Source organism: Aspergillus piperis (genome assembly GCF_003184755.1).
Source record: "Aspergillus piperis CBS 112811 unplaced genomic scaffold BO85scaffold_14, whole genome shotgun sequence".
Classification (NCBI taxonomy): domain Eukaryota; kingdom Fungi; phylum Ascomycota; class Eurotiomycetes; order Eurotiales; family Aspergillaceae; genus Aspergillus; species Aspergillus piperis.
This window is the reverse complement of record NW_020291604.1, coordinates 398,428-419,533: the sequence shown is the minus strand read 5'-3', so window position 1 is coordinate 419,533 and position 21,106 is coordinate 398,428. Positions and strand designations below refer to the sequence as shown.

Below are 21,106 nucleotides of genomic sequence, written 5' to 3'. Positions count from 1 at the left end.
AAGTAGTGGCCGTGTAAGGGGTGGAATGATGACCGATGATGAGCGATAGATGAAGCTGTCTCTCGGACTGCCTTATCGGCCTGGAGCGGAGACTCGGCAAAGGTTCCCCGATCTTCGAACCGCAGCTCGGAAGACTTTCTTATCCGGGGACAATTTCTGGAGAAGCTCTTTGATTTGAAGAAATCCATCCAAATACTACATGTCAATCACAGTACCTCTTCCGTCTAATTCGACCCCTCAGCACATCATGAAAAACCGAATTCCCTCCCTAAGGCCCCTCTGCCATCCCCAAGCGCAAAGCCTCCTTAAGGTTCGCAACTATTCGACAAGCAAACCTCCGATTCCGCAATCGCAACCGCAACCGCGGCCGCAGCCCAACAACAAACTACAATTCAAAGACATCCCCGCTACAGCTGTGAACTACTACTGGGACACACAAGCACCGGATGAAAGCCAACTCGCCTACGCAGACAAATTCTTCGCTCCCTCGCGTCACTCCCCAATAAAGCTCTGGACCCTGAGCAAGTTCCGCACGACGCCGCTTTCCTCGACGACTCCCGAAGTAGCATTTCTAGGGCGGTCGAATGTCGGCAAAAGCTCATTGTTGAACGCCCTCATGGGGCAGGAGATATGCTGGACATCGTCGAAACCAGGGCGCACGCAGACGATGAACGCATTCGGTATCGGAGGGACAAAGGGCGGCGAGTCTAAGGTCGTGTTGCTCGATATGCCGGGATACGGAAAGGGGAGTCGATCGGAATGGGGGAATGAGATTATGAAGTATTTGAAGAATAGGAAGCAGTGAGTATTGCACATCTTACCCTAAGCATATACATATCACAGTGATTTGCAGGCTAACCAATTATCTACCTCCATAGACTCCGCCGCACCTTCATCCTAATCGACGGCCAGCACGGCATCAAGCACTCCGACGAAGGCATCCTCGAATTATTCCGCCACTACGCCATCCCGCACCAGATCATCGTCTCGAAAGTTGATAATATCATGGCAGCGAGGACGAGTCAACTTGCCACTGGAGTAACGGAGGAACATCTGCTCCAGACACAAAAGAAGATACAGGAGCTCCGTCCTATCATCCAGCCTGTTGGCCGAGACGAAGGTCCCGGTGCTCTGGGCGAGATTCTGACATGCAGTTCAAAGGTCCTCCGGACTCCTGGAAATTATCTGGGGATTAGTCCCATTCGTTGGGCTATCTTGTCTGCTGCTGGCTATGATGGGATGATGGAGGTGAAGTCTAGCCATGGCCAACCTGATCTGACGGGGTCGAGTATGTCCTCTGGGGCTGGACTTTGAGGGGTTTCAGTGCCTTATCTGGCTGCTGAAACGCTCGTTGAGATTGCGCTCTGATATGAGAGGACTGCCTAGCTTCGCTAGCTGCGAGAAAGATCGCGTGACGGGGCTCTGCTAATCTCATGTCGCTGTTGCTGCAGCGATTACCTAGTAGATGTTGGGACTGCTTTGCATGCTGAGTAGTTATCATCTGACCTAGAGATGCAATACTGGGCCCGTGGAGTAATTCGCGGTATGTGCGGCCTCGTACCTCGAGCCCGGCCCAGGTTTCCTTGCCGCTCAGCCTGCACCATGGTTTTCGGCCTGTTAAGGACCGCGCCACCTTACACCGCGCTTCCCAGGGCAGGCGGGGGAAAGTGGAAAAAGCCCATAGTCTCATTTTCGGCTATGTTTACGACGGAGCCATGCGCTTCCAGGCTAAAACCGCTCGACAAGGTTGTGACCTCAAGTGCACGGAAATGCTTACGGAAGAATAGGATAGCTGGATTGTAGATACAAGAATCATATCGTATTCGATTGCAGATAAAGCCACTTCAAGTCTATAGTATTCGGATATAAAACAGAGACGGGGTAGTCGGAATATGTAGAAGCTCGGTGACGGGAGCGCCCGTGTTAAACAGAGGCGGACAGGAGGACAAAAGGATGCATATCGAGCATGCGGATGTAGTATGATCGAGGAGATAAGAGAGAAGAGTTATTAGACAAGAGGCTGATTGGTGAGTCCGTTTTGAATGCCAAAACGCCTGTCCGTCATGATGCAGCATGTCAAGGGATGCTAACCGCGCTATGCAAACTCTCATAAAGGTAATTATAGTTGCATTGATTGGGGGTATCGTAGTTATGTCATGGTTCGAATATGTTGCGAAAAAGAAAAAGGGGGAATATAACGTGAGAAAATTGCCGTTCGTGTTGCCTGTCGCAAAGTGACAAAAGTTTCTTCATCTGCCCAAGCAGTGAAGTAGGCAGTAGGCGACAGACGTAGTATGTTCAGGCGTCCGAAAGGTCGTAATCTTCGTCAGTGTCACTGACTTCCTGACCCCATCTATTGACGACGATGCGTCTTCCTAGCTGTTCGCTTGGTACTCCATCGCGGGAAGCGCCAAAGTCAAGGACCTGAGGTTTCTTAGTAGCTGGCAATTGAATGTTCGAAAAAATGAACTTACCTCAATGTATGTTAAGCTGTCACGCTGCACTGCAGCGACGCATCTCCGGTCGTTAAACTTTACCTGCCACACGCCACTAAGGTCGGTGAGAAGGTCTCGGACACAATCCCCAGTTTTTACATCCCACATCTTCAGTGTCCGGTCTGATCCAGAAATGACCTTCTGGCCATCATGCTGGAAACAAGTAATTGCACCGGTGTGGGCGCTCAGCATGTTCCTGCACTGCCCAGTTTCAGGATCCCAGATCCTCAGCGTAGAGTCCGCAGCCGCCGACACTAGACGGTCACACTTGAGGTCAAGCAGACCAACAAGGGACGTGTGCCCTTCCAAATTGTACAGAATTGAACCCGTTTCCAATGACCACACCTTAACCATGTTATCCATGGATCCACTGATACAACGATTTCTCTTATGGTCAAGAACGACACTATACACCTTCAAAGTATGACCTTGAAGCCGATGTACAGTCTCTCCTGTGGATATTCTCCATACACGCACGGTGCAGTCATAGCTTCCACTCACTAACGTGTCACCATGCGCTGCGATCGCCCGGACAGAGTGCTGGTGCCCAGTGAGGACACGGACAAAGTATGGGCAGTCTGTGTCATCGACATGAGGTCCGCTCTGATAATAACCCGGATCTCCTGGTTTAGGAAGTTTCCAGACACGAAGGTTTGAGTCACGAGAGCCTGTGATGATCAACGGTTCCTTTGGCATCATCTCAGGTGTGCCATCAGCCTTCTTTCCCACCTCGACCGGTAAGACAATCTGCAGGCAGCGCACTGTGGAGGTGTGGCCATGGAATATCTGTGTGCACCGAGCCTTTTCGATGTCCCAAACTCTTACCGACCTGTCGGTAGACCCAGAAACCAAAGTGTTGCCATAATACTCAAGTGCCCAAACACCCCCTTCATGGCCTTCAAGAGTGGCCTTGAGCTCACCAGTCCTAGTGTCATAAACATTGATGTTCGTGTCGTCGCTCCCAGTAAGCACCTTCTCCGTATCGAACTGGAGACAAGTGACAACGTGGCGATCATGGGCGCGGAAGGCGATGTGTCTTGGCTTGACAACTGGTTTCATCCAAGCCCTGTGGATCGAATGGTGACGCTGATATAGCGATTTGTAGAGGTGAAGACCGCGAAGCGATGGCAAGCCGATGTCCGGATATGGGACGGCCGCCGCCGCAGCGTTCGCCGCCGCATAAGGTCCCTCCGAAGCCGAAACCTCTTTCCTCCAGTCCGAAGACTCAGAGTGGTCAGTGCCACTGGAGGAGATCTTTCGCTTCGAAAGTTTACGGCTAGACACACGGGTGCAAGCTTTCCTTTTAGGCCGGCGACTCACGGACAGAGTCCTATCACTAGACTCACCAAAGGATTGCAAGGCAGGAACAGAAGATTCTGGATCTGGTTTGATGAAAGGAGACATACTCATGTCCTTCTCATAATCCTCGCAGCCATTCGGAAATTGCCATCCCCAGCCCTCCCTGATCGCACGATCCAACTCGCCCTCGGGAAGAACATATCCGTCCCTGTCAAAAAGCTCCTTCCAGGACTTTTCGTCAGAATTGATGATATGCCTCCATTTCTTGGACACCTGAGCCGCGCGGCACATGGTCTGAACGTCAAAATATTTCACGATGTTAAGACTGAGCTCAAGCGGAAGCAGGGACAGGAAGTCACATTTCAAGGCAGGGTTAACAACGTCCGCAACAAAGTGCAGCGTCTGTTTCGGACAGCGCCTCAGGAATTGGTACATCATATATGTTTTCATACTGTCAGGTACCGAGTCAAAGAAGTCCAGCACATTAGGTATGTCCATCATGGAAGTGGGGCGTTGCATCATGGGTCCTGCAAGCTGTTCGGGCTTGGCAACATACGTCGCTTCGCCGTTGGAGTCCCCTACGGGCAAAGGCCCAATAAAGCGAGAATCACTGTTATCAAAGCTGGAGTCCGTGTCCTCTTGGTCTTCAGCAGAATCGGAAGAGGAATCGATGTTCGCGGCATTTAAAGCCGCCACTGGAGACAAGCTGGGACTGGGCAAGCACATATCTTGGGCAACGATATTGTCGATAAAAGGCTGTGAAGACGACTCCGTAGGCAGATTCTGAGAATTGTCACCCGGTGCATCATAACCTGAATCCTGACTTGCAGCAATCCCGGTCAGATGTTCCCGAGGGTCCGACCCTGTCCTTTCCAATGCAGGTCTAGCAAAACCGGTCTCATTAGAGCAGCCAGATTGTCTGTCATGTTCCTGCATGATGGTATTTGTACGCAGAGTCTCTTTTCTGGCGTCCACTGTCTGCGAGGGTCCCTGAGACTCGACTTCCGAGGATAAAGGAGACCGTAGTAATGTCTCCCTACGAGCATTACTCGCACTGTGGATCCTCCTTCTCGACAATATTCCTTCCATGGCGTTATTGCTATTGGTTTCCGTCTCCGGGGTGGCTAAGCCAGCCACGGTAGGATGTACTGGCGTGGAGCCATGAGAACGAGCTGGACGGAACGAAGGCTCTGACGGCACTCGCGCGGAACGTGCCCTCAGTGATCCCTGTTGTGCTTCCGTAAGCCGACGCTTGGAGATCGATAGGTGGTTAGATGGTTGATTGGAGGTTCTATGTGCAAGACGTCTTGATAGCTGGGTATCGTCCGAAGTGAAGGAGGCCACAGATCGCACAAGACCGTTCGAGGTTTTGAGCGCGTCATTCTTCTCGTGCAACTATAGAAGTCAATATACAAGGTCCAGGAGTCAAGGCACGTAGCCGGAGAGTAGAAAGGCTCGCGAAAAAAGCAAGTGATAAGGACGTACCTCATTTAATGTGCCCGCAGTATCTTCCGGTTCATTGAACACAACCGATTTACCACCAAGTTCAAATCGTATGTTCCGCAACGCCGATGGTGTAGGGGCAGATGCCAGTGGGTAGACCTTGGGATCCAGATCCTGCGTCGCGCGTGGCGGCCTAATGAGCACGGGAGGGAACGTCGTCGTGGTTGTAGTTGTCGTCGTAACAACAGTAGTTCGGGTAGCAGGGGCGAAGGAAAATTGACCGACGGAGGTACTGGGAGACCCAGGACCGAGGCCCCGACCATTTCCATCTTCCTCCATGATAAGGTTGCCGAACGAATATGCGACCGACTCAGTGGTATGTCCGAGGTTGGGTTACTAGGAAGAGCGTGTAGTAGCGTGATGGCGTGGCAAGGATGAATCAGCTTCGACAGACTTGTTGGCTATGACGCATCAGATATGGCTGCTGGAGGGCTGTTTCGTGTCGAGGAGCTGGTGGTAAAAATGGGATTGTTGTTATGTGATGGAGTTGATCGGCCGTACGTCCAGCAAGAAGTCGGTGTCAAATGAGGACCGCCAACAGGTATACACGCCCGCAAAGAGCAACCGAATGCGCACAGCTGTGGAGGAGGGATCGTTAAAACATGACCGTGGGTACCGAACAAATAAGGGCCTGGACGGGGTGTGAAAGATAGGCCGGTGTGTAGAGAAGGTGAAGGGAAGTGAACGAGGGCAGGCTGTGGCGTGCTCTGCTGACAAGGAGGTGTTGGGCGGCGGAGAATGATCGAGGGAGCTGAACCACAAGGTGGTTGGTTGTGCCTCCTTCAGGTCAGGCTTAGGCTCTTCGCAGCAGCCGGCGGTTCTGTCCTCAGTGGCTCCCGGCTAGCCCAATCTGGCGGCTTCCCGAGGCTGGTGGCTCCGCAATGTGAAGACTAAATCCTATTTAAAATATTGACGGCCGATGATTCCCCATATGTGAGACAGAGAGAGAGGAGAGGAAAGTGTAAGGAAGAAAGATAGCAGGCGGTGGAAGAAGGATAGTAGTAGTGATGGGAGGAAAAAGGAATGGACAGAAAGAAAACAGGAGCAACGGAGACAAATGAAAAAGGGTCAAGGAAAAAACCTTAGAGGCAAGGCGGGTTCTGAATTTGCCGTCCTGCAGTCGGGGATCACCCAGCGCTCGGAGCAACTCTCCCTGGGGGTGAGAACCACTTTCCAGGATCGTTATAACGATGTATCCAATGGTGGAGTTGACGGGTGTTGTGAGTATTAGATTCTTACCCGGGAGGGGCCTGGATACAGCACTAAGTAACTAACAAGTTGCTTGCTTGCCCACTTTTTAAAGTACGTAAATATTTATTACCAGATAATTATCCTACTACGTACGTATGAGGGTACTTTGTATCAACATGACGGTGCCTGCTTTGTCCCCACTGGTCTATTTCTCCATTCCTCAAAGGCTCTCAACCCCAAAACAAGGAAATTTAAAATCGTTTTGTCGAGCCGCTGTTGGTGCTTTGTGGATGGTTGATAGCCGCCGCCAGATTCCATCATCCCAGATCTCTTCACACTTGACAGATATGGCTCCAGCACAACAACTGCATATGACATCTCACTTTTTACGTTTTTTTCTCGTGCCTTCGCAATTTCATTCGATATGTGACCTCAGACTTTCGCAGAATTTCCAGTAGTCCTTGACCCGGTAACCGTTGGTTTTCCTGGCTGGCTTCGCCACTGGTCCAATGCACGTGACTTGGTGGGGTCCATTGTATCGTCCAGAATTCCTTCGGCGTCTTTTTCGATTCGATGGTTCAACTGCTTGCGGTAGACAGATAGACATACACAGGTAAACTTGCTGGCTGGAATCTTCGGTTACCGGTAACCGACCATGCAGTTAGTGCACTTAGCAACCACCCCATATCAATTTTCTCATCAGGAAGCTACTGATACACTCATGCTGTACACACATTGAACCTTATCAGTTACTCATCAGACGTTGTTCAGATAAGTACTTTTATATAAGAAAAAATGAATAAATAAAATAAAATAAATAAAAAGTTTCTCAAAATAGGATGGCAACTACCTGGGTGTGAAATATGGACAGAGGACATTGCGGGGAAATGCCAGAGATAAGTGCGTATCACACAGGATGAGGGGATGGGGGTTGTGGCTCGTAATTTCATCTACCGCGGGACTGCCCTATCGACTGTTTCAGACCAGCGTTATCAGCCAGGCATGTGTCTGGTTTCTAGCCAAACCAGCCCCGACTACCCCAAATATACCATCTCTTAGGTGTTGAGTAATAGCAATACAATTTGTCCTTTAGACTACCAGCCTGCAAATGGACACTGCTTCATGAAAGGGGTATAAATACCCTTTCGATTAAGGTCAAGCAGATCAAGTTGACGCATCATGTTTATCTTCCCTACACGATGTCTCGGACAATCTTCTGTCCGTTCGTTGTTCAGGAGAAACCGCTCAAGAATGCAAACCGACCATTTCATCGCCATAACATTATTGGTTGTACCACTCTCGAAGTATGTGGTATCTGCAAAATTGAAGTGACGGGTAATTTTCAGACACCAACCCGACTTCACCCCCTCTCTATATATAGTTTCAAACCAGCCGGGGACGACCTTACGTGAGATGTAAATTTCCCCCAAGCATGACATAAGAAGACATATGAAGTAGTTGCACTATTGCCCCCATACATACAGAACCACCATTCATGTGCATTGCCCAATTCTGTTGTAAACAAAATTCAGTATCAATGGAGAGACAAACGCACTGGCGACTCCCGTGACCATACCGTGGGTATTCGTTTGTCGTCAACCTGACTTTGGTTCTTCACACGGTGCCTCAATCCCCGGCCTCATTCTTCCTAGTATGATTTGCTGACCGCCACCTTTCATAGTTCTACTCCTGGATGCCTACATTTGCGCAGTTGCACTATATAGCGACCCAGCATGGTTCGGATTAAGTTCACCGGGCCTCCGTCGACGGTCCAGGTACAGACTCCGCAGAATCTCCAGTCCCTTGCCGCTGACAGCAAGCCTGTTGCTCGCATCAGGGCACAAGATGTGATTGAAGCTTCTGCCATACTGAAGCTCCAAGAAAGTATGCATCTGCAGCAACTACAGAGCCTGGAGATGGTCCAGATCATGCTACATGTCTCGGTATGCGGCTTTTTCACTCCCATAATACGCTTTCATATTTCTGATACCGGTACATAGTTTGGAACACTCTTTTATCTTCGGTTCGTTGGGTGCCGGCTTAAAAATTTCTAGATCTGAGTCAGTCTTATATGTGTTGCGTAGGGAGTTTCTACCGCTTCCGTGTTTCGACGATCGGGACTTGAGAGAAGCCCAACGTGAGGGCGACCTTTCTTATCGACAGTTCATTGACAAGCACACGCACCGAGAAGAACTCGCTTCCAAAGAAGACGTACCATTTGGCAGAGGCAAGAAAGGTCAGCCGCTGAAGATCATACTGCGGGGATCAGATCCCAAAGCGGATATGATTCTTGATATTCTGGTCAGTTTTCATTATCGCTGGTAATGATCTTCTCTATTTACATGTGTAGGAAACCGGCATCTTCGATGCACTTAGCAAAAACGTGCTTGAAGCTGTTCAATTGACCATACTGGTCGATAAGGATGCGCCTGAGAATGTGCTAGAATCATATACATTCTCCTTTAGATACACAAGGGCGAAAGGTGATGTTAATAATTGCCTTGAGAGCTTGTCTCTCGAACCAATGGGCTGTGTGGCCGACATGAAAACTGCACAGACAGCCCGGATAGGCCTAGAGACGATCGTACGGCGCTTGATCACTCTTAGTGCCTTTCTTCCCACTCTACCGAGTACGTACCTTTATACACTCGCCTGAACTGCCGCTCATTATATTTCCAGACAAAAGAAGCCTAGGGGTTCACCTTTTCTATACGGAGGATTGCCCTCCTGACTATGAGCCCCCGGGGTTCAATGGGGCCGATGATGTTACTATCAAATTCCCTCTCAGCGAAAACTGGAAAAGGGAATCGCAGTCTTGTGGACAAATGAACAGTGGACGGCATACGTAAGTGGCCACCCCTGTTTGGTAATCATAACTAACCAAAAGGCGTAGTGTTGGGCTTAAAGTCACCTCGCTCAAATGGACAAGAGCCGAGCCCGAGGGAGCAGAACCGCTGCCTCAGATACCTCCTGATCTTGAGTTCAACGACCCCGTACGAAGAACGAAAGATATTGGATTTGATGACAAAGAGGACATCTTGCGTACACTGGGAGGCAGTGGGAGTCTATCTATGGAGAACGGCTTACGCCAGGACACTGATCTCTGCTTATCTCTTTGTCAAAAAGCCGAGAACGAAAAAGTGTCCACGCAGGATCTTGTGGATAAGCACCAATTACAAATGATGCTACCTGTAAGTCGAAGGCCCATGAGGCTCAGCATTGAGACGGGCAAAGTGACTAATTTGAATAGTCGCAAGGAACTGAAGGCTCGGATGGTGATCTGGCACCTACACAGCCACTTAAACCCGGCACCGCGTTTGAGAATGGCACTGCGACGAAATGTCGGAAATTTGTCCTTACGGAAGAGAGCAGGCACAGGATCCAGGAATATCTGCATTCACACGACTCGACTGCTACGAGAACAACCGAGGGTCACAATAGTGTCAGATGCCAATGCGGCTGGGATGGCGAAGAGGAGGCCATGGTAAGTTGACAACCCATAGGTAGACCAAAACTAACTTTGATAGGCCCAATGTGCCTTTTGTCAAACGCGCCAACATTTGTTATGCTATGGATACGAAGATGCCCATGACCCAAGAGTCCCCGACATTCATGCTTGCTATCCATGCTTGCTTATGCCGGACGAACCTCATATACTTCACCAGATGAGTAGTTTGGTACTCTTGAGGAGAGCTGTGAGAATCATATTAAATGAGGGTTATCCCCATAGAACGTCGTTATTCACACAGAAGCTTCGTAAGTACCTCAGAGTTCATATTGCTATACCCTCTGACCCGTCACAGATTGCAACGGGCATACCCTTGTCCAAATTATAGATCTGCTGAAAAAGCGCAAACTCCTCCAGCCGACCCCGGGAAGTAAAGCCAAAGGATTTTCACTAAAGGGTTTGCCCAGGTTCATGTTCCCTAGCTCAGGGGACACACAAGCCAGGCTACAAGCGGAGATACTTAGCCCCATGATCAAGATTCAGCACCATGTGAGTTGACCTGCAACGGAAGGCAGATCATAACGCTAACCTACTCCAGTACGTCCAAGACATCCCGCAGGACTCGCTTCAACCATCACAAGTAGTGACAAATGATGAGCTACACAGCATCACAAGATCGATTTCGCGGGAAGATGAATTGGAAGAATCGCTTCTTGATGCTCAAGAAGGTGGAAGGAAGACGCCCGTACCAATGGAAAAATCCACAAGCATGGTAGCAGAAACCCGAAGTCGGAAGAGACTGGCGTCACTGGCAAACGAACACAGCCAACCCCATACCCCGAAAGATACTGCTCATAAAGATGCGTCCCCACCAAGACGAGTCAGTGATCGAGTCTTGAGGAAAGACAGCAGGAACCAAGCCGAACAGCAAGTCAAGTCCATCAAAAACATAACTCCTCGCTCCAAACAAACACCCAATCGTCGGATTTCCAACGAAGGCAGTTTACGCCGCAGCAACCGCAAGAGGCGCAAGATCAGCAATTACTCCAAACTTGTCGATGTTGGCGCGGAGCAATCTGAGAACGACAGTTCCTAGTCGGATACTCACCCCGAGCACAAAAGTTGTCGCTGTCTCTTACTTGATACAACCAAAGAACCCTAAACTTCACTTACTGGACATTACAGGTCGACCAAATAAGCGTCAATGAGAAGAAGATGGGACACGAATGGCGTCATTGGAGGAATCTCCTTTTCAAGATAGTGGTTCGAATATCCGTGCACCTGACAATCGAGGTATCCGGTCATTGCAGCGCACCCGCAACCCCGGTGTTTCAACCCAGCAACTATTGATTCAAAAATGAAGCTTAAGGGTCCGCTCGGGGAGGAAAGAGTGGAGGAAACTGAGCCATGGCACGGGGAGGACCCTGGAACGTATAGCTGAGTGATTAGCAGTTAGCTACTTTAGCTACTTACCTTTTATGTATTTCGGGAGCATGATCACCCATCATCATACTCGGAGCTATTCGGGCCCTTGGGACTGACTGTATTTTACATAGCTTACTAGTAACTCACCGAGATAACGAAAACAGAACATGCACCCCAAACTTACATATCATGGACACTGTTTCAAAGTTAGACAACAGCACACCCACTAAAGTAAAAGAGAACAACAGCCTATTGCCCCCCTCAGATAGCTACAAAGTGCCAAATATAGTCAGTCCTGCGCGCCAGCCAGCCAGCCAGCTTCATGCCTCCACTAATAGTAGCAGTAGTACTAGTACATCAGAAGCCACTGACTGCTACACGTAGTACATCTTTATCATAAATCAGAGCTACTACACACGCATACCATCCGAATCCCATACTACCAAAACAAACAAAGCTTCAACTACTCCCTATCTTTCTGCCCAAAAAAGCGATGACATTCTCTGACACAAAAGCGTCCAGAAAATTTCTCCACTTGTTGGTATTCGTGCCATGGGAAACCCTTGACCCTGAAAAGTGACCCTGACAGGTTTAAGCTCATGGCTAAGTAACATGGTGAAACAACTCCAGGTCTGGCCCGGCAGTTCGGTGCTTGCCGGACTGCCGAACCAACCACCTACCTACCTCTCTTCTGTGTTTCCTTGTGACCGAATGACTCCGTTTATTGCTAAAAAAAAAAAAAAAAAGGGTGAGGGGATTTTGTGTGTAGTTTGGTTGCATGGTCGGTCTAGTAAGGAGTGTTGGTGAAACGCCCGCGACGCGATGGGCTTGGTTCGCTTCGCAGTTCTTCTTCTCCTCCTGATGGGTTGGCTGGCTATGGTGGTGTACTGTAGTGTAGTGTAGTGTAGGGGCGATTGGGGTTTATGATCGACGGACATATACCCACACCCACTTGCTCACTTACTTACTCCTTAATCACATGCTAACAGGCAGCCCAGTAACTAGTTGCGCGCTGCACGCAAGTAGTTCACTGCTCGCGTATCGAGCTCGGCAAAAATGCATGTGCTTAGATAGAGTAGACTAGATAAGAATTAGTTATCTGAATAGATCCGAATCAAAATCATATCTGCCAGTAAAGTAAAGTATTCTGCTCCGTGGTGCTGAGCCGTCATATTCGGAGCATTGTCGAAAGGGGGATTAGATCGATCGTGAGGGACGCGGGAGTGGCTACAGGCTAACAGGGGAGTTATCCAGAGTTCCAGACTAATTCAATTCAGGTCCCCGAGCCCTTTGTAGGGATGGAGCCTAACAATAGGTCGGTACCGATAGTTAGAGAAGTGTCAAGTCCGCAATGTCTATTTTCGGGTAGACGAGAATACAATAACTCAATGCGGGAATGATAGACGTGGGGATCCGAACTCGCTCAGGGCGGCAATCAGGTCAAATTCATGCTAGAGTCCCTCAGGGCTGAACCAATTCTTAGTAAGTGCTAGTCTCTGTATATTCAAACGTTTGAGACTAGGGCGAGGAAGTTTTTTCCTCTTTTTTTCCCTCTCGGGCTTTGTTTTCTGCAGGTTATACTATTGCAACGAGCTTCTCTATTTTCGGTTTCTGAAGAATGGTAGTTCAGATGTTTTCTTTTTCTTGTTTCGGGGAGAAAAAGCGAGTAAACATCAAGGTTTGGTTGATCGCCACGGACCCGATAAAAAGGGGCACTAAGATTCGAAACTTCCCAATTCCCCGCAATTGAAGCTCCTTAGCAAGTGGATGGGGAGAAAGTGGTGCTATTGTCGACTATTTGACCCCGACGAAGGTTAACCTGGGAAACTTTTGGGGTCTGTGTAGATGGTTGTAACTATTGGCTTGTTTGTAGATTGAATGCTTGGGCCGAAAACTGGGGATGCTCTACCTCATTCCGCCTTGGTAACTAGAGCATCTCCAGTGCTGAGATGGTCTTAGCCTGGAGCTTCGGATTGCGAATTGTGCACTTAAGATATGAATGCTTAGCACATTAATGGATTCACCGAGAAGTCTGCTATTAGTTGGGACTTTGTGTGACCCAGATTACGAAGGCGCTATTTTCCGTGCAGACGCGAGCTATGCAGAATATTGGCAGGGTAGAGGAGCTTGAGATAGACCCAGTGGCTTGAACCACTGAAACTGCAGTAAGCAGTATAAATGTTCAACAACCAGTCTCGTATGCGTTTGGAGCAAAGAGCTGCTGTTCGCCATTCAGGAGCACAGTGGCACCTTATGCAGTACCTCGTCGCTAAGGAACCTGCAATTGATCTGACGTTGTTTATGCAGATCCAATGATTTGCTGTTCAAGCTTATCAACAGTCCGACCTCCCCAGTAAGTTTCTGCCGAACGGCGTGGAGCTGGCTAGAGATCTGGACACTAAGGTTTGAGAGTAGACAACTCGCCGAGGATAGTCGAGGGGAGTCGGAAAAAATCACCGCTGCAGCAAAGACGTTTAAACTGACGAAACAACTCTATTGACTCAAGAGCGGTAGGGACTCGCGGATCCTTTGTTGTACGTAGCAACTGCGTACTAGAACTGTGGATATAGCTATGGAGGCTGTTCGCAACAGGGGTCAGGGAGACCTCATGGGGGAACATAAGCTTTTCCTTTCCACAGGCACATCCTGCTAGCTTATATAGTGCTGTTAATCCTTTCGACTCTGTTTGCGTATGGATTCGGGAGTACCTTCCATATGCTCCAAATCGTCTAGGGCGGAGGCTCCAAATTGAACCGACGTCTCAGTGACCAAAGGAGTAAAACAAGCGGCTTTCCCTTAGAGCCCAGTGAGAAGAGCATATATGAGCTCCTCTTGCGATTAGTGCTGCTAGTGGGATTGAAATAAGATACTGAGTTCCATAAGCAGAAGATCACAGCCGAGTCACACAAGACGAACAAGAAGAAATCGAGGATAGTTATGCAAGTCGCACGAAGAACCACGATCTTGTAGGGCACTTATGATGGAAGATTATCGGTTGAGCTCCATTGGTAGATGTCTCGCTCTGAGTATATGAGGTCACGTCACCAGGTGCGCGTCTAAAACCTCAGTGTCCGGACACATCCGGTAAATTGACGGTCGGGCGGATGGCGGCTTGGCCAATGATCTGCAAAATTGACTTTGACGGACAAGGAGCACTAAAGAGCTCTGGACGCTGTTCAGTTTCGGTTTTCCCCTACTGCAGTTACTTCCATGATGGAGGAGCTAATAGAGCGGCACAGAATCAATTGCGTGAGAGTGTGTTGTGGTGTAGACCAGTTGTGTAGTTGACCCTAGTTCTGGCTACGGCCATGCCATGCTCAATAGGGGGGTGACCACCCAACAATGGCAACCATTGCACATAAAAGGAGCCGGTACATTTCCCCATGGTCTACTTACCCAACTATGCTGATGTCAATCAACTTTGTTCCGATGGACTGGTAGGTTTGAACATCAACCTTCGATAAGGTGTCTTAACGGGGCGCTATTCCAGCAACTTTCCATGGAAACCTTGCAATGGCTTTGTCGATTATTGACGACGATCGAGTAGCACATGCATCCAAGATTTGAGATTGTGCGTTGAGGGTTGCATTATCCTAGCGGAGACTGATGCCCTGTGCACGACTATTTGCCTCACAGCCATTAGCGGGATTGTCACGGGCGTCAACAGAGCCAAGGGATGGTCCGTATGAATTAGAAATAAACAGACCCAATGAGATACCAATTTCAGCCTGGAGGGTCGAGTTCTTGAGAGACCACTCTGTTCCTGCTTGAATCGAGTCCACGAAGACTATTGAATCGGCACTTGGGGAACCCCACTACTATGGCGCTTGAGTATAACATTTGGTGAGCGGGATGACGATCAGCAGCAACTGCAACTCCTATTGGAAGAGACTTTCAAGGGACGGCTGAGCGGGCGAAGCGGCGATGGGAAGTAGTTCTTCACCAGTTCACTCCTCTCCATCGATCGCGACTGGCAGAACCCGTGGAGAAGCCCAAGCGGCAGCAGCCCCTTAATTTGAAACCATGACTTGGTTCCTGGCGGAGTTGCACGCGTCGGTCCAATCTCCGGTGCCGACGTCAGTGGCATACGACGTGTAGTAAAAGTAAATTCAATTTTATGACGGCGAAAATATGGTGGCAATGTTTTAATTTGCTTTTTTACTTGAATGTAGGCAGAAGAAAGAATAGCTTGGTAACCAGAACAGTAGTTAGTAATGAAGTGGCTGCGCTGGTTTCTTTTCCCGCATTGCCCGAATTGTTCAAATCGAACCTGGGCGCACGTGTCCAGCCGCGTCTAAGCCAGAAAGAGACGAAGGACTGCAGCGACTATTGACCTTTAGAATATCCCCTGGAATCCAAAGAAGACGGAAAGGAAAGACGGTCGAAGTTTACTGTACGAACGAGAGACGGCGCAAGGGGAGACCGAACTAGGATTAGATCCATGATGGTGGGATATCGGGGTTGTTCATCCCTGTTGGCCAACTCATACATACTTATTATCTTCAAGTACGAGGATGCGTTTCTCTGCTGGACGAAGAATTTTTGCGCAGGCACTGACTGACATTTCTCATGCGTAAATTACTATAGAGCACACACATATTGGACCACCACCAGAAAAATGGTCTGATTTCGGAACAACTAATCTAGAAAAGAAAAAACAAATCCACAAAAAATAAACAACTGCAAGACACGGACATCCCACTCATCCTCCTCGAAATCTTGCCTTGACTTGAATGGGAATCGCTCGCCTCGGGCCACCAGCAGCCATTGAATCCACCTTGGAACCTCCTCCACTGGATGGGCCACTCAGAAACTCTCAGGAGCCGCTTTGCGATCTATGGACCCATGGTTGTGTGCCTGTCGATTCTTACTGCTATTGTAGGGTGCTAAGGTGCCACTACCGGCTTGCAATTGTCTGCTGACACGAATCTTAATTCTCTGGGCTAATGTAGGCAGCCTGTCGCCCGTCTCTTGCCCTCTCTCCTGATGATGGACCACCATGCCGGTTCTCGCCCGTCTGGAAGTATGACAACCGGGTCTCTTCTGGGCCCACGAGAATGGCTTTGTTCCCCATCGATTTTCTGGTTCCAAGCAATTGGCGAATGAGCCTTCTATGCTCCTCGCGGATCTCTTCAACTCTGAGCTGGCCCATGCTGAGTTTAGACTGTTTCTGGCGTCTTTGACTTTGCCCCTTAAGCCGCGACCCTCCACGCTTTTTGAAATTATTTCCCCCCCATCATTTGTCCGCTCACATGTAATGAAATCGCGGCCACTTATATATAGTACCTAATAGGTCTCTCGGCTCGCACGGCCGGTTCTTCTCTGGTCAATTCCCCTGCAAAATCTGTTACATCATTCACAAGCTCCTCGGGGACCCTCTTTTGTATTCCTGCGAGCTGCTACTACTATTAAGCCAGGTCATATTTCATTCGTTACGCCGGACCTGCATACTAGTCCCTCTTTTCCCAATTTCCCTTTTACTCTTTCTTTTAGTTCCCTTTTTATTTCTCCGTGACTCGCCTGATCCGTCTCTTCAGTCCCTGTTTGGTACATTGACACGCTCCTCAAAAGAACGCCAATTCCCTGGAGATTTTATTCTTTTGACCGCTTCTTCAATTTCGAATTTGGTGTGTCTTGTGGCGCCCGAAACGAGGATCTTTAGTGACCGAAACGGTAAACATACGGGCTTGGGGGTACTCACCGACTTGGGGTGGGGAACATTAAAAGACACCTCCGGCTTTCTACCAAACCTCCTGAATCCTCCGACCCAAATACGTCGGGATCAATTGTTTACTTCGATACCAAGAACTCCTGCTCTCTTTTAGCATTTACCACTTCTTGCTATCTGGTTATAGCTCGATTTTTGGAGAAGAGACATCGGGATTGTAGCCCGCAGTGTCGACGTGGGTCACGCCCATACTAAATCTATTAATGCCCCAGCAGTCCATACCTATTCCACCAAGGACTTCCAGCATGCATGCCTCTAAAAGTGGAGTGCTTTCACCCGCAGCCAGCCCGGGAGATTCGAGGAATGAGAACACATCAAAGGCCTACAAAATCCTCGGCACAACAGATGCCTCCGTCCACGAGACTCATTCTAAGCGTGACGACAAACGACGCTCGAGACGACCAAGCTTCATGAGAGCTCCGGAGATCAAATCGCAGAAGAGTGGCGGTTTTGTTCCCTTCCCGACTGCTGCTCCAGAGACCACTATTCCCCCACAACACCTCCGTGTTCGGGCATCATCACCCCTGCTGGGCCATGAATTTCGCCCAGATGATGGTCTTAGACAGCCGATGCCCGCATCGACAAAGAAAGTTCACCAGTCAGGTTCAGCCTCCGCCCTGTTCTCCTACTTCAGTTCTCGGGATTCGTCAGCCAATACGGGCATTGGAGTTGCGACATCCGACTTCGGGCCTGCAGCTGAAGGTAAACCAGAGTCACGGCAAAGCGCCGAGTCTGGTTCTAGCCTCAGGCAACCGAAAGGCCCGATGAAAGACTCCAAGCGTAAAATGCGCCCACCCCGGATCGACCTATCCCTACTGTTTCCCAAGCCTAAGGCAACCGCTGAGCCACTCCTGTCGCCGCAACGCTTGGTGGCCTCTCCCTCTGCTATCTCCATAGTTTCTGAGCATCCGGTCACCAAGGCAAAGAACATTGAGGACCATGCAGCTGGCACTAAGCTCGCAAAGACGCCACCTCACCTGGGAAAGACGACCGACCAAACCTACGGCGGTCGGGTTCCTGAGGCATCATCCTACGAGACTAAGACGTCGAACTGGCTTGATCCGTCCTTGGAGAGGACCGTGCGGGCCAGTGAGATGGACTTAGCCTTGCAGAAACTGCAGCAAGATTCTCGGCGCAATACCAAGGGTCGCTCTAACCGCTCACAGTCGCGATCCCAAGGCCAAGATAAACGGCGAACCGGTGATTCTCGCGCCCCGGATGATAACTTGTGGAAGGTTACCTCAAACAGTTCTGGCAGCGAGTGGAGCAAAGAGACCTACTTATCTCCTAAAGCTCGATCTCGCCAAAGCTCACATCGTGTTTCAAATCACTCCGAACCCAGGAGATCAAATTTGCATGCGTCTGCTGCATTGGAGAAGTGCTCGGTGCCAAAGAAGAGTAGTCGAACTACACTGAAGACTGCGGACTTGAATAGCTCCAGCGTGCTTTGCCTCTCCTCTTCGGAGGATGAAGATGATGACGAGGACCTCAACAGCGATCGACTAAACAGAGATCGAAGTGCTAGAGACAGCGTTGCAACCTACGGCGAGTTCGAAGCCGAGATATGTACAGCATCGGCGGCACAAGCGACAAAGGGCACATTAAGGAGCATTGATCAGCCGATGTCCGTCACTAGCCGTGGATCGCGCTCATCACAGAGGCTTCAATCCGCTCGGCGGGACGTGTCTCAGTCATCAGCCGAGAGGTCATCATATATGGCCAGCTGTCAATCTCGTCGAGCCAGCGATATACCCACAATATCTGAGCCGGAATTCTTCCACGGGGATCCGATATTCAACCATCAGAGACAAAGCCAGCTCAGAAAACCCCCCTCTGCCTCCCAGAAGGAGACCAACAGAAGAAGCCGAGTCATCGCCGTGACGAGACAGGAGGAGCATCTCCTTGAGGCAATGCGACAGAGGAAGGGGAAGATTACGCCCAGTATCTTCCAGGAGAGCCGATTTAACAGTAGCTTGGAGCCCGACCAAGGTTCCATGCTGTCTGTCCCTTCACGGGATTCGTTTTATGGATCAGACATGTCCTTTTTACGCTTAAGCCCTGCTTTCCCTCCTAAATCGGTCCAAGCCAATGCGAACCGCAATGAAAGGGAAGGCTCCGTTTGTCAGAGCACTTTTTCCGACGAGGAGCAGAGGACCATCAACTCATTCCCTTCTCCCCGTGCTAGCTTGGCTTTCTCCGAGGGTCTTTCGTCTCCCTCGACCAGCGCAGCCTCGCCGTTGACACCGACGCTCCCCATCCACCGCTTCTCCCCTATACCGTCTCAAGGGCCACCGCCCCGTCGCCCGATTCCCGCTGTGCCGCAAGACAAGAGGCGGCACTCGCGGCGGCGTACAGATAGCAGCGAGGCAATTGTCCTGGAAGAGCCCGAGGAGCCGAAGCAAAGGGATGAGCTTCCCATGTGGACATTGCGGTGGAATAACGACAATGGAACTATGACGGCTGTACACTGAACATGATGTTGCTTGTTGCAAGATGCTCGCAGTCATGATACCCACTCATTTACTTCTTTGAACTTTTGATGACATGTTTTACTCAACCTTTACAATACCTACCTTCGCCTGCACCCTCACTCACCCATTTCTATACCTGTGACTCAACATACACTCTTTGGTTTTCCTTATTTACGTTCTCCTTTTCGAATCGATCAAGCGGAATACGGCCAGATGGCATTTACCTTGGAATTTTTATTACTCATGTTTGGTTGGTTATGGCTACTTATGCTATACGGCAAAAGACATTTTGTAAATAGACGACCTAGACTTGAGGGGGCTACTATCGGACACTGTCCACATAATTGAACCATCTATGCTGATAACTCTACTGTAGAGCTTACTTGCCCGTATTTAAGGACCTGCTGCATTATACGTGATCATAAGACCTGGGACCTTCTGTGTATTGCCCACATTCTTTCAGACGTTTTTCTCGCAAGGTGTATGTCGAGTAGAGTTCCAGAAGGCCTAATATAGTAAGGATAATGGTTGGGGAATGGTTCGAACCACCGACATGCGGGAAGAAGCAAAACAGTGACCCAACGGAAGGTGTCAGTCAGATGACATAGCAAGCTATCGCAAGGAGAGTTGCAGTTGCGACGATCTCCGTTCTACTGAATATCATGGCGGTGAAAATGGCCACCCTGTATAGTCTCACTTTCTTCCTTCCCTCTCTAGATAGTTAAGAGCGTTCAACACGGGAAGTAATGTCGATGTATATGTGTTGTGTCAATCATTCGTCTCTACGATGGCCAAGGCCCACCCTACGGGCTTCAAGAATCGACTTCTGTAAGTTTATCCTACCTTGCCTACTTCGAAGCATCAGTGAAGGATTGCTGTTAGGCCCCCAAATTCCTCCAGTCCGAGCCGCATGGATTGGGCTGTAATGACCCCGGTGAGAGGAATGCTGATGATGATCCCAACCGACGACATAATCTCGAGTCGCGGCCTCACCGGCCGTGCGTTGCGAGTATAGAGGGGGACTGGAACTTTGGTACACGAACCAAGGTTCTGAGTTCTGCCAAGAAACATCCGTTCGACTGGGTCTGGCCCTCGCTTTTGTGAGTTATTGTGTGAGTAGCTAGGCCGTCGGCTTTGATTCCCGTCAAAAGACCAAGCCTTGTAACGTGATAAGATTTACTGCCGATCATGCATGTTTACTATCATTGATATCACGGTGATATTAGCTGACTGCAATATCGTGTTGCCGATCGGACCTCACCAAATCGTATCATGGCACGTTGATGATGAGCGGAACGTAGCGTAATCTGCAGCTTGCGCGCCTTGTTGTGGGTACAAAGAACAGATATTCCGTCAGCTGGATCTGCGCAGTGCAGTGACGAGGTCGATCGAGGTATGTATGTCTTAACCTGACGTCAGATGCGATCCTCAGGGGGGCAGTTCTGGGCGAAAGTCGAAGCACTTGTTCTGGGACCGAATTTAATGTATGGCTGGGAGGAACCAAAAGTGCCCATCCGAACAAGCAAAGGGACTAGACCGCCACCTG

General features: G+C 49.6%; 4 protein-coding genes across 4 annotated transcripts; 3 read left to right on the top strand and 1 right to left on the bottom strand.

Moving 5' to 3' along the window:
• Window positions 1-247: 247 nt before the first annotated feature.
• BO85DRAFT_489829 (translation initiation/elongation factor MRX8) lies at window positions 248-1,314 on the top strand (the record flags this gene model as incomplete). Its single annotated transcript, XM_025663628.1, has 2 exons — window positions 248-801; window positions 879-1,314. The coding sequence occupies 2 exons, from the start codon at window positions 248-250 to the stop codon at window positions 1,312-1,314; spliced, it is 990 nt and encodes a 329-aa protein (XP_025513754.1).
• Window positions 1,315-2,204: 890 nt separating this feature from the next.
• On the bottom strand, window positions 2,205-5,805 carry BO85DRAFT_66850 (cell division control protein Cdc4). Its single transcript, XM_025665578.1, has 3 exons — window positions 5,280-5,805; window positions 2,475-5,189; window positions 2,205-2,424 (listed from the first exon to the last, which is right to left on the bottom strand). Exons 1-3 carry the CDS (start codon window positions 5,574-5,576, stop codon window positions 2,299-2,301), a joined length of 3,138 nt encoding a protein of 1,045 aa, XP_025513753.1. The 5' UTR covers window positions 5,577-5,805; the 3' UTR covers window positions 2,205-2,298.
• Window positions 5,806-8,221: 2,416 nt separating this feature from the next.
• On the top strand, window positions 8,222-11,032 carry BO85DRAFT_489827 (putative meiosis specific protein Hop1; the record flags this gene model as incomplete). Its single annotated transcript, XM_025663627.1, has 10 exons — window positions 8,222-8,431; window positions 8,489-8,511; window positions 8,573-8,789; window positions 8,839-9,118; window positions 9,168-9,333; window positions 9,382-9,679; window positions 9,739-9,972; window positions 10,016-10,244; window positions 10,292-10,485; window positions 10,535-11,032. The coding sequence occupies 10 exons, from the start codon at window positions 8,222-8,224 to the stop codon at window positions 11,030-11,032; spliced, it is 2,349 nt and encodes a 782-aa protein (XP_025513752.1).
• A 6,302-nt stretch (window positions 11,033-17,334) lies between these two features.
• On the top strand, window positions 17,335-19,560 carry BO85DRAFT_440122 (uncharacterized protein; the record flags this gene model as incomplete). The annotated part of the gene is made up of 1 exon (XM_025658754.1): window positions 17,335-19,560. One exon carries the CDS (start codon window positions 17,335-17,337, stop codon window positions 19,558-19,560), a length of 2,226 nt encoding a protein of 741 aa, XP_025513751.1.
• Between the last annotated feature and the right edge of the window lie 1,546 nt (window positions 19,561-21,106).

Bases quoted from the DNA above. Each gene is read 5' to 3' on its own strand.
- BO85DRAFT_66850 (XM_025665578.1), bottom strand. From the start codon at position 5,576: ATGGAGGAAGATGGAAATGGTCGGGGCCTCGGTCCTGGGTCTCCCAGT. The intron at 5,190-5,279 runs GTACGTCCTTAT...TGACTTCTATAG, and splicing joins CTGCGGGCACATTAAATGAG to TTGCACGAGAAGAATGACGC. The intron at 2,425-2,474 runs GTAAGTTCATTT...AAGAAACCTCAG, and splicing joins ACAGCTTAACATACATTGAG to GTCCTTGACTTTGGCGCTTC.